Source organism: Muscardinus avellanarius (assembly GCF_963383645.1).
Source record: "Muscardinus avellanarius genome assembly, chromosome: 11".
NCBI classification, from domain to species: Eukaryota; Metazoa; Chordata; class Mammalia; order Rodentia; family Gliridae; genus Muscardinus; species Muscardinus avellanarius.
This window is the reverse complement of record NC_137797.1, coordinates 101388986-101401985: the sequence shown is the minus strand read 5'-3', so window position 1 is coordinate 101401985 and position 13000 is coordinate 101388986. Positions and strand designations below refer to the sequence as shown.

General features: G+C 42.4%; 1 protein-coding gene across 1 annotated transcript in view; it reads left to right on the top strand.

Annotated features, from left to right (window-relative positions):
• LOC308270312 (alpha-2-macroglobulin-like) overlaps positions 1 to 13000 on the top strand; it is a gene marked incomplete at its 3' end in the record, with an annotated part of 51911 nt that overhangs the window by 26016 nt on the left and 12895 nt on the right. Inside the window, exons 17-24 of the mRNA XM_080706116.1 lie at positions 2545 to 2773; positions 3616 to 3742; positions 5062 to 5183; positions 5754 to 5805; positions 9375 to 9458; positions 9957 to 10133; positions 11127 to 11214; positions 12590 to 12746. Of these exons, the coding sequence (XP_080562242.1) occupies positions 2545 to 2773; positions 3616 to 3742; positions 5062 to 5183; positions 5754 to 5805; positions 9375 to 9458; positions 9957 to 10133; positions 11127 to 11214; positions 12590 to 12746 (1036 nt within the window). The remainder of the gene's footprint in view (positions 1 to 2544; positions 2774 to 3615; positions 3743 to 5061; positions 5184 to 5753; positions 5806 to 9374; positions 9459 to 9956; positions 10134 to 11126; positions 11215 to 12589; positions 12747 to 13000) is intronic.

Genomic DNA, 13000 nt, shown 5'->3' with positions numbered 1-13000 from the left:
ACTCCTTCTGTAATAAGAGGCAGTAATCTAGAACCCTCATGAGGTTTCATGCCTAGCTAATTTTTCTTATTTATCGTATGCACTGAAGATATACAACATGATGTTTTTCTGTATACACACACACAAGTGAAATGATTACCACAAGCCGGGCGTGGTGGAGCACTCTTGTCATCCCCACGCTTGGGAGGCAGAGACAGGAGGATCGCGCAGGTTCGAAGCCAGCCGCGCGCGCTGGCTTAGGAGACCCTGTTTCCAAATAAAAATGTAAAAATAGGTCTGGGAGTGTAGCCCGGAGGTAGAAGGGCTTCCAGAAACCCCAGTACCAAAAAAAAAAAAAAAAAGAAAAGAAAAGAAATGATTACCACAGTCAAGTAAATTAACATAGCCACAACCTCACATCATTACTGTGTGTGTGTTAAGAGATCTTAAAACCTATTCTCCTAGCACATTTCTTCCTCTTTTTTAATAACTTTTGTTGGTACATTGCAACATTGTTGGTACATTTTACAACATTTTGTTGGTAACGTATGTCATAGAGAAGTTGAGAGTGATCGGGACATACATACCGTGGGAGAGGGACTTGCTGAGTTTCTCCCAGGCTCCCTCTCTGCGCCTCCCTTTCCTCTTAGAGATATTGAGATTGGCATTGATAATCACCTGTCTATACATAGCATCAATTGAAGTCTTCCAAATTTCTTTCTTACTTTGTTTATTTCTATTTATTTATTTGCAGTAGTGGGGATGGAACCCAGGGTCATTCTCCCTCCGAGCTACACCCTAGCCCTATTTTTTTATCCTTTATTTCGAAACAGGGTCTCAGTGAGTTCACAAAGGGCCTCGCTAAGTAGCTGAGGCTGTCCACGAGCACAGATCCTCCTGTCTCAGCCTCCCAAATGCTGGCATTACAAGTGTGTGCCCCCACGCCCAGTCGGATAATCCTTTCTAAGGCTAAATAATTATTTATCATATGTGTATATATGTATAGAGAGAGATTTTTTTTTTTTGCGGTACAAGGGATGGAACCCAGGGACATTCTACCTCTGAGTTACACCCCCATCCCTATTTTTCTTTTTTTTTTTTTTTTTTTTTTGGAACTGGGTCTCACTGAGTTGCCGAGGGCCTCACTAAGTAGCTGAGGCTGTCCATGAACCGCGATCCTCCAATCTCTGCCTCCCAAAAGCTGGGATTACAAGCATGTGCCACCACGCCCGGATATAATTTATATATAGTAAAGCTGACGTGTTGAAGTTTTTGCTTGTTCTCTTAACACCAGTCCCAAGGAGCAAGCCAGTGAAAGCGTCCACACATCCATTCAAAGCCACCTCTTTTTTTTTCCTCTGTCATCTTAGAGGACATGCAAATACAAGCGCCACTCACTCCCAGACGTAGATGATACAGCAGTGAGACCGAGGTAGGAGCTGCTTGAGGCAGTGATGGGTTTCTTCCAGAAAGAAGTTGCAGAAAAACTTTACCACTGAAGCCAGCCAGGGCTAGAAGATATGAGAAATACCCACACTCCCTTTCAGCATCCATGAAATTCAGTGTTCACCTGGCCTTTCTGCTCTCTGATGAGGCCAGTTAGAGCCCAACCCTCAGGCAATAACTGGAAAAGTGTGTAGAAAGCCTCTTTCAGGGAGAAACTGGAAGTTATTTGCTAAATTTTCGATATCCAAGTTTTTATTTTCAGGTAGCTCTTTGCTGTTTTCAGGAAAGCTTTAATATGAATATTTCCGTTATAAAGTCTCACTAATCTAATTGAATCAGAATTAAGTGGGCATAAGGACTAAATATAACCAAGCACCTCGCTGGTCAACAACTAAGGTCAGCAATCTTGAGTTAAGCATAGATTCCATCAGGCCAACTATACACAGTAGTAGTAGCAATAAAAATTATAGAGAACGAAAAGGCAATCCCAAATTACATATTTAGCTTATAACTGTACTATCTATAAAAATTATACAACTATCTATCTACATGAGATTCTGACGTGGACTAGAATTGAAAAGCGAGTCGGAGCCGGGCGTGGGGTTACACGCTTGTAGTCACAGTGCTTCAGATGCTGAGAAAGGAGGATCGCGGCTCAAAGACGGCCTCAGCTACTTAGGCCCTCGGCAACTCAGACCGTGTTTCAAAAAATAAATAATAAGAGCCAGGTGTGCTGGTGTGCACTTGTAATCCCAGCTTTTGGGAGGCTGAGACAAGAGGATCACAGTTCGTGGACAGCCTCAGCTACTTAGTGAAGCCCTCTGCAACTCAGTGAGACCCTGTTTCAAAAATATAAAGAAAAATAGGGATGGGAGTGTAGCTCGGAGGTAGAATGTCCCTGGGTTTCATCCCCAGTACTGCAAAAAAAATTAAAAAAGAAGAAAGAAAAAAGCGTTGGAAGAGCTTATCATTTTCCATGTCGAGTCTTAGACTCTTCTTTATTGGTGTTTCTTTTGAATGCATTCAAGTCATGACAATGGGGTGACTTTAAGAACTCTCTTCCTCGGGAGGATTTATCTACCTGCTTCTTTTCTCTTCCCCACACTGCCGTCCTCCCAGTTCCTCAGGTGTGGCCGAAGTAGAACAAACCGTGCCTGACACCATCACCGAGTGGAAGGCGGGGGCCCTCTGCCTGTCCAGCGACTCGGGCCTGGGCCTCTCTCCCGTCGCCTCCCTCCAAGCCTTCCAGCCCTTCTTCGTGGAGCTCACAATGCCCTACTCTGTGGTCCGTGGAGAGGCCTTTACGCTCAAGGCCACCGTGCTGAGCTACCTTCCCCAGTGCATCCGGGTAAAGATCTCTTAGAAACAAAGCTAATGATGATAATGATGATAGATAGATAGATAGATAGATAGATAGATAGATACATACATACATACATACATACATACATACATACATAGATGATGTGACCCATAAAAGGAGAATACTATCAGAGAGTTATTCATTTGATATATGTATTATAGTCGCTGACTTATCTAAGTAGCACATTGTCAAAACAAGTTTCTAGTCCTTACTTAAACCCTCTAAAATTAGATTGCTCGACTTATCTAAAGAGGTCTAATGTGAGCTAGAGGTGTAGCTCAGCCATAGAGCACTTGCCTAGCAAGTATGAGGCCCTGAGTTCAGTCCCCTGCACTGGGAAAAAACAAAAAAAGATTTCTAACATGGACAACAGATGCCAGTGTTCTTCCTTCTCATTTCAGATCCTCCAAGATTCAGCTACTACCTTCTTATATAATACTTTTCCAACTTCATTCATTATACTAAATCTCATTTTGAAAATTGTATCTGAGCATATTATCTCGGCAGAGACCATAACTATTTATCTATTTTGTATACCCAGGCCCTGGGAAAGCTGAGAAGGGCCACATCTCCAGGCCAAAGAAGGAAAGCTCATACAAGCAAAGTGCCCTCCCTCCCTTTCCTCTCCCCTGGTCCCACCCCGGGGAGAAGCAAGCTACCCCCAGATTACCATGATTTAGCTGTCAGGCTCACCTCAAAGTCCTAAAGGTCCCGGATGTTCATATAATCTCTCATATTAGGCCCCCTCCTTCAGTACACTTCATTTCAAATCTACGATCCTTCTAGTGTCTTGCTTCTCAATCCCGGTGTTTACTGTGTGGTTTCAGGTCCGTGTACAGCTGCAACCTTCTCCCTCATTCCTAGCTGTCTCCGTGGAGAAGGAACAAGACTCTCACTGCATCTGTAGGAATGGGCGGCAAACTGTGTCCTGGGCAGTAACCCCAAAGTCATTAGGTAAGGGACAGGATCCTAGGGTCTCTAGATCTACACACACAAATGGTATGTCTCTGTGGGATTCTTTTTTTTTATTATTTTTACTTTTATTTTTATGTGGCTCATACTGAAAATGGCATACATTCAGACTGTGCTTGGTGACCTCTCGCCCCACCACTTCCCCTTCTTGTCTCCCAACAATGAGTGTCCAGGTTGACCATGCTGCATTCATACGTTTACACATATTCAGATGTAGCTCCTCCATTAATAAACCTCAGCCTTCTTCGTCTCCTACCCTTCCCTTTCAGCTTTGCTCAGGCTTCCCCTCTATTATCTGGAGTCCCTCTGGTTTTCCTAATACTCCCTAGTTTGGGCATATTAGAGAAAACATATGTCCCTTCTTTCTGTGCTTGGCTGGTCTCACTTAACATAATGTTCTCCAGGTCTTTCCATCTTGCGAATGACATGATTTTGTTCTTCTTTATAGCTGAGTAGAATTCCACTGTGTGTATTTCCCATCATTTTGTAATCCATTCATCTGTTTATGGAGATCTAGTCTTTATCAGACACCACTCTGATAGAGGGCTAATATACAGAACATACAAAGAGCTCAAAAGACTCTACACTAGCCAAAAAAAAAAAACAATCTAGAAATGGGCAACTGAACTGAATAGACACTTCACAAAAGAAGAGACACAAATGGCCAATAGATACATGAAAAGATGTTCAACATCACTGGCCATCAGGGAGATGCAAATCAAAACTACGCTGAGATTCCATCTAACCCCAATCAGAGTGGCAAGCATAAAGAAGTCAAATAACAACAAATGCTGGCGAGGGTGTGGGGAAAGAGGAACTCTTTTACACTCTTGGTGGGAGTGCAAACTAGTTCGGCTGCTATGGAGATCGGTGTGGAGATTAGAAAACTGGGAATGGATCCACCATATGATCCAGCTATATCACTCCTGAGTATTTGTCCAAATGGGTTGAAATCAGAGAACTACAGCAACATATGCATACCCATGTTCATAGCAGCACAATTTGTAATAGCCAAAATGTGGAACCAACCTAGGTCTCAGTGGGATTCTTAGAGCCTGTGCTCCTTTCCTTGGACAAAGACTTCCAGATGTTAAAGGATTTTCTTTGCCCTCCATCCTAGCATGCTTAGAAGGATACCCTCACTTTCCCTCCTTCATCTCCACTTTGGGAGGGTCTCAGTATCAGGAGGCTTTCATCCCTGCTCCTTACAGAGGTTAAACGTGGCAGATCTTGAGTTTGGAAGCATGGAGGACGGGGAACGTAATACTTCTCTCTACTGACTTTTCTTTTTTAACTTTTAGGAGATGTGAATTTCACTGTGAGTGCAGAGGCGCTGGAGTCTCAAGAGCTCTGTGGGGATGAAGAAGCCGTGGTCCCCGAGTATGGAAAGAAAGACACAGTCATCAAGCCCCTGTTGGTGGAAGTAAGTAAGCCACCATTTGAGAGGCCACATTGGGTCACAAAACACAATGGTAAATGCGATTAGAATGCTAGCTTTTTGGTAAGAATTGCTAAATAATATATGGTATCCATAATGATATCTGTAACATACATGAATGGAAAGAAGGAAAAAGAGGAGGAGGAAGAGGAAAAGGAAGAGGAGGTGGAGGAGGAGGAGGAGGAGGAGGAGGAGGAGGAGGAGGAGGAGGAGAAGAAGAAGAAGAAGAAGAAGAAGAAGAAGAAGAAGAAGAAGAAGAAGAAGAAGAAGAAGAAGAAGATTTCACAGTTTCCTTCTCTCTCCCTGTCTACCTCAATCTATCATCCCTGTCTCTGTCTGTCTGTCCCTCTGTCTCTCATGATTTATTTTCTGTATTTTCCCTCACATTCTCATCCATCAACTCTTTTCCCCTATAGTTGCTTATACTTACAAACTGTATTCATATAGCATAGGTCAAATCCTTCTCTTTATTATTCAGAAATCTGTTGCTCCCCTATCAGTACACAGGTCCTAAAAGTCTAGTCTCACCTCTAATGTTGTTTCTTTTGCCTACAGCCGGAAGGATTGGAGGCGGAAGTAGCAATCAACTCCCTACTCTGCCCATCAGGTAAGAGAAATATTGTCATTAAAACGCCAGTGACTCTACCAGGCCTGGTGGCCCACACATAGAGCCAGTACCTGAGAAGCCGCGACAGGAGGATCACAGGTTCCAGGACAGCCTCAGCAACTTAGCGAGACCCTAAGCAACTTAGCCAGACCCTGTTTCAAAACAAAAAATTTAAAAAGCTGGGGTGTAGCCCAGAGGTAGAATGCCCCTGGGTTCAATTCCCAGTCCCACAAAAGGAAGAGAAAATAAAAATTGTAAATATATATAACATTTACTAGAGTTTGTGTAACATGTGAAATCCAAAGAATTTTTTCATATTATTTCTTCACTTTCCCTATGAGGGTAGGATCTAAAGTACCATCGACACTGATAAAATGAAGAGGAAGCTGGTTGTCAAAGCAGCTGGGCACTTTGATCAGGAGGATGTCCCCATCCCGCGCATTCGGATTCCTCATATCTCATAATACACGTGCAGACACCAACACATCTTTCTACCTGTGTATGTTGTGGGTATGGGTAGACAGTAGATAGAATCAAAATGAACACTTCCGTAAATAATTCCTCATACAACATCTGGAGGGCCCGATTCGGGCCACTTTAACATTGGATTTTACATCTGCAAGAGCACTTGATGACCCTGTGATATTTCCCAAGGATTAAAAGGTACCATGGCCTTTACCATCATGATATTAGTATATATTTGATGCCAATCTGTGCTGAAGGCCTTATCAATCATTTGAGAAGTGACTTAAGCTTAGAGTAGAAGATACCACTTTATCTTGGTAAGAAACCTTCCAGTCTGATCAAAAACAATTGCTGAAATTTACTGCACTGAGCAATTTATCAACACAGTGTGTTCTAATCCCAAATCAATGTCAGATCAGCATCACACATGTTATGTCCTTTGCCTTGCTCTTTTAACTAATTTATGATTACTATATTTTTATATTGCCCAGATTTACTATATAAAATGTGTCCTAAAAACATAGCTCATTGGTTTTATAGGCTTATTTTACATTTAAATTTATTAAGTTTAATTATCCACATAGTTATACAAAAGTGCCTTTTGCTTGCTTTTTTTAGCCATTCCCATATATTATTGAGAATTGTTACATCATGTTAATAAAAAAAATTGGCAGATATTTTTATTTCCTGATAATCCTTTGACTGATTTGGATAATGCAGGTATCATAAAAACATTTGGAAGTATTCCCTCCTCTTTAATAGTTCTGAAAACTTTTAGGATTGGTTTTAGTTTTTAAATACTTGATGGAATTCAGTGGCAAAACCTTCAGGTTCTGTACTTTTCTCTAGTAGGAGACTTTTTATTACCAATTCAGTGTTTTTACACATTGTTATTCTGTTCTGATTTTCCATTTCTTTATGCATCAATCTTGATAGGTTTTATGTGCCCAGAAATGGAACAGTGTCTTCAAGCTCTCTGACTTACTGGTGTATAACTGTTTATAATAGTATCTTATGGTCCTTTTTATTCCTGTAGTTTCAGATGCAATACCTCCTCTTTCCTTTCCAGTCCTATTCCAGGTTTCTCTCTTTTAATCTCAGTTAATCAGGTTAAAGACTTCTCAGTTGTGTTTACCTTTCCTTTTCTTTTTCTTTTTCTTTTTTCTATTTTGCAGTACCGGGGATTGAACCCAGGAACATTCTACCTCTGAGCTACACACCCAGCCCTATCGTTTTATTCTTTATTTTGACTCAAGGCCTCACTGAGTTGCAGAGGGCCTCACTAAGTGGCTGAGGCTGGCTGAGAACCAGTATCCTCCTGTCTCAGCCTCCCCAATGCCAAAGTCGGGATTATAAGTGTGCACCGCCACGCCCGGCTGACCTGTTCCTTTTTTTCTCCTTCTGGAAGTTATCTTTGTGAATTTTGGCCTCGTGATGGAATCACATGACTCCCACATGATTTCTTCATTCCTTTTCCTTTTTCTTCTTTTTTATGAGTCACTTCAAATGCTCTGCCTTCAAGCTCACCAGTTCTGTTTCATCAAGTCTGCTAGTGAAGCTTTCTGTCCAGTGTTTCGGTTCAAGCACTGTATTCTTCCTCTCTAGGACTTATTTATTTATTTATTTATTTATTTGTAGCACTGGGGATGGAACCCAGGGGCTTTCTACCCCTGGCTATACTCTCAGACCTATTTTTTATATATTTTATTTGGAAACAGGGTCTCACTAAATTGCCGAGAGCCTCACTAAGTAGCTGAGGCTGGCTTCGAACCTGTGCGATCCTCCTGTGTCAGCCTCCCAAGTGCAGGGATTAGAAGTGTACGCCACCACGCCCTGCTCTTTCTTTTTTTAATTGTTTCTGTCAAACTTCTTTGGAGATTTCACTTAATTTTCCGTCATGTAGTTTTGTAATTCACTGAACCTTTTCTTTTTCTTTGCAGTACTGGGGCATTTCTTTTTCTTTGCAGTACCCAGGGGCATTCTACCTCGGAGCTCCACCCCCAGCCCTATTTATTTTTTTATTATTATTATCTTTTATTTTGAAACAGTGTCTCACTGAAGTGCAAAGAGCCTCACTAAGTAGCTGAGGCTGTCCACAAGCCATGATCCTCCTGTCTCAGCCTCCCAAATGCTGACATTACAAGCGTGCACCACCACCACGCCCGGCTTCCACTGAACCTTTTAAAAGGAGTGTTTTGAATTATTTGTCAGTCATTTCATAGATCTTAACTTGGGGGCTTTATTTAGGGAGTGATGTTAGTTTCTTTTGGAGGTGATATCATTCCCTAATTTTTTTGTATGCCTTGTGTATTTCCATTGTTGTCTTTACATTTGAGGTACCAGTCCTCTGGTAACAAAAAAAAAAAAAAAAAACCAAAGCCAGGCATGCTGGCATACACCTATAATCCCATTACTTGAGAGGTTGTGATAAGAGGATCACAGGTTCAAGGCTAGCCTAGGCAACTTAGTGAAACCCTACTTCAAAATTAAAAATAAGAACTGGGCGTGATGGTGCACGCTTGTAATCCCAGCGTTGGGGAGGCTGAGACAGGAGGATCGCACAGGTTCAAAGCCAGCCTCAGATACTTAGTGAGGCTCTCAGCAACTTAGTGAGACCCTGTTTCCAAATAAAGTATAAAAATATAGGTCTGGGAGTATAGTCCAGAGGTAGAAAGCCGCTGGGTTCCATCCCCAGTACCATTAAAAAAAAATTAAAAATAAGCTGAATATGGTGGTGCATGCTTGTAATCTCAGTACTTGGGAGGCTGAGACAGGAGGATCACGGGTTTAAAGCCAGCCATAGCAACTTAGAAAAACCCTGTTTCCAAGTAAAAAATAAAGTTGGGTTGGGGGTATAGCTTAGAGGTAGAATGCCCCTGAGTTCAATCTCCAGCACCACAAAAAATAAAATAAAATACACTAAAAATAAAAAGGACCGGGGGTATAGCTCAGGGGTAGAATGTCTCTGGGTTCAATCCCCAATACCATAAAAAAAAAAGAGGGACAGCTTTTCATAAAACATAAGCCTCACCTGTGGATCATAAGGCTCTTCAGAGGATGCGCTGCAGAAATCATTTCAGATGGCTGCTTGTTTCTTCCTGCAGGTGGGGAGGTAGCTGAGCAATTCTCTCTGAAACTGCCGCCAAATGTGGTACCAGACTCTGCCCGAGCCTCCATCTCAGTCTTAGGTGAGTGTCCATCCCTGGGGATCTGGAATTAACAGTGTCTATCGTATGTTTTCAATAATTATTTATTAAAAATAACAAATACAAATCAGCCGGGCGTGGTGGCGCACGCTTGTCATCCCCGCGCTTGGGAGGCGGAGACAGGAGGATCGCGCAGGTTCGAAGCCAGCCGCGTGCGCTGGCTTAGGAGACCCTGTTTCCAAATAAAAATGTAAAAAAATAGGTCTGGGAGTGTAGCCCGGAGGTAGAAGGGCTTCCGGGAACCCCAGTACCACCAAAAATAAAAAATAAAAATATAATAACAAATACAGCTTCGGCTTCTTCATATGTCTTTCTCAGGGCTTATTTTTTTGCTTCTAATTAAACTTTCGTCCCAGGAAGACTCACCATTTTAAAAAAAAAAAAAACATAATTTTTTTAACCTTAGCTAATTACTTTTTTCCTTTTAATACTTCAGCTAATCCCTAAAGTTAATAATTTTCCTTCTTTCCCGTTCCCTAGGAGACATATTAGGATCAGCCATGCAAAATACCCAGAACCTCCTCCAGATGCCCTATGGCTGTGGAGAACAGAATATGGTTCTCTTTGCCCCTAACATCTATGTCCTGGACTATCTAAATGAAACACGGCAGCTGCCTCCAGAGATCCAGGCCAAGGCTATTGGCTATCTCAACACCGGTGAGTCCCTGAATGAATGAGTGGAGAGCCGACCATATTTTATTCCCATTGGGTTTCCCAATGGACTTGACTTGTTTACCAATACTGCTCTACAGTGGCCTGCCCTGCTATGACAGCTACGAGAATCAAAAAATACTAGGATCGCTGGGCGTGGCAGTGCACGCTTGTCATCCCAGCATTCGGGAGGCTGAGACCGGAGGATCGCGGTTCGCGGACAGCCTCAGCTACTTAGTGAGGCCCTTTGCAACTCAGTGAGACCCTGTTTCCAAATAAAGAATCAAAAATAGAGCTGTGGGTGTCACTCAGAGGTAGAATGCCCCTGGGTTCCATACCCAGTACTGGGGGGAAAAAAATACTAGGATCACTAATGTCAAGGAAACTGTCTACTCTCTGACCTCCAATTAAATGTTTAGGACATTAAACGTTTAGAGCCTTCTAACATATGACATAGAAATTTAGAGAAAGACAGGAGGCTTGCGGTTTGCAGACAGCCTCGGCTACGGAGGGAGGCCCTTTGCAACTCAGTGAGACCCTGTTTCAAAAATAAAAAATAGAACCGGGCGTGGTGGCATACACTTGTAATCCCAGCATTTGAGAGGCTGAGACAGGAGGGTTTGAGGACAGCCTCACCTACTATTTAGTGAGGCCCTTTGCAACTCAGTGAGACCTGGTTTCAAAATAAAGAATCAAAAATAGGGCTGGGGGTGTCTCTCGGAGGCAGAATGCCCCTGGGTTCCATCCCCAGTATCACCAAAAAAAAAGGAAGAAAGAAAGAAAGAAAGAAGAAAGAAAGAAAGAAAGAAAGAAAGAAAGAAAGAAAGAGAGAATGAGAGAGAGAGAGGGAGAGAGAGAGATATGATAGATACATTGATTGATTGATTGATTGATTGATTTAGGAAAAGACACAAGAGAAGCCAAAGCACTTGAATAATTTCTCCGCCCTCCACATGCACATTAAGGCTGCCGTGTTGTTTCATGAACCTTTCCCTCCAGGTTACCAAAGACAGCTAAACTACAAGCACCAGGACGGGTCCTACAGCACCTTTGGGGAGAAGCATGACAGGACTCAGGGCAATACCTGGTAAGGAAAGGATGGTTTTTCCAAGCTCTTATTTTTTTTTTTCAATTTTTAATTTTTATGTCAGCTCTTTCACATGTGTTACCACAATTATATTCACAGCAACCTTGTCAAGACATGTCTTATTAAGCCTACAGTGGGTGGTGCTAGATAAATACACCAAGATTAGCAACGTAACAGGCAGAGTAGCTAATATTCAAATACAAGTAAGGTACACTTATGCCCGGAATCCATCCTGCGAAAAAATACACCAACGTGTTCTTTCTAAAATATTTCACATGACCATGAGTTTGGGGGTTTTTTTGTGTGGGTCTGAGGATGGAACCCAGGGCCATTCGACCTCAGAGCTACACCCCTGCCCTACTTTTTTTATTCTTTATTCTGAAACTGGGTCGCCCGGCTGACCATGAGTTTTTAAGTGATATGACCATTGATTATAACCTTCAGATAAACCATGTTAGCTAGCCAGGCGTGGTGGCGCACGCTTTTAATCCCAGCATTCGGGATTCTGAGACAAGAGGATTGTGGTTCTCAGACAGCCTCAGCTACTTAGTGAGGCCCTCTGCAGTGAGACCCAAGTTTCAAAATAAAAAATAAAAAATAGGGCCGGGGGTGTAGCTCGGAGGTTGAATGCCCCTGGGTTCCATCCTCAAACCCGTAAATAAATAAATAAATAAATAAATAAATAAATAAATATAAAAATATAAAAATAAAAAATAAAGAAGGAAATTTTTCAGAAGATGGAGATATGAAACCTCTGGGAAGGTTGTTTGTTTTTTGTCATTTTGGTACTAGGGACTGAACCCAGGGACATTCTACCTCCAAACAACTCCCCCTAAAACTTTTTGTATTTTTTTTTAATTTGAAATGAGATCTTTCTTGCTAGGTTGTTGAAGAGTCTCAATAAGTAGCTGAGGCTGGCCTCTGACCTGTGAGCCTCCTGCCTCGGCCTCCCAAGTTCCGGTCTTACAGATGGGCACCTCCATACTCACAACATTATTTTCCTTAGTCCCTGCAGCAAAGCAAATTAGAAAAACTTAGTGCATATTAGGAGCTGCATCTGAGAAGATTCTGCCAGCTACAGAAAGAAAACTCTAAGAGAGAGAGAGAGGTTTAAACGCCTTTCTCCTGAAATAACTAAGAAAAACACGTAAGTCAGAAGTGTGCAGACTCCCAGTGGCAAAAGAAAGTGAATAAACAAAGAAATGCTAGATTTAGCAGATGAATCAAAGATAGTAAAGGAGACGGGAGCTCTAAGTCCACCAGGTTCCTGCTGGGTGACTCTTCCATGTAAGGAGTGTCTTAGGTAAGCCTGTTTCTGGGAAATGCCTATAAAAATCATCAAATGCCATAAACATCATCACTTCTCTCTCTGCAGGCTCACAGCCTTTGTACTGAAGTCTTTTGCCCAGGCCCAAAAATACATATACATCGATGAAACGCACATCAACCAAGCCCTCATCTGGCTCTCCCAGAAGCAGAAGGATGACGGCTGTTTCAGGAGCTCCGGGTCACTGCTCAACAACGCCATCAAGGTGACTCATTCTGGGCTAGTCTTCATGTGTCCAGGATGAGACCTAAAAAAAAAAAAAAAAAATGAAAGCCAGGCGTGGTGGTGCACGCTTGTAATCCCAGCATTCGGGAGGCTGAGACAGGAGGACTGCGGTTCGAGGACAGCCTCAGCTACTTAGTGAAGCCCTTTGCAACTCAGTGAGACCCTGTTCAAAATAAAGAATAAAAAAACAGGGCTGGGGGTGTAGCTCGGAGATAGAATGCCCCTGGGTTCCAT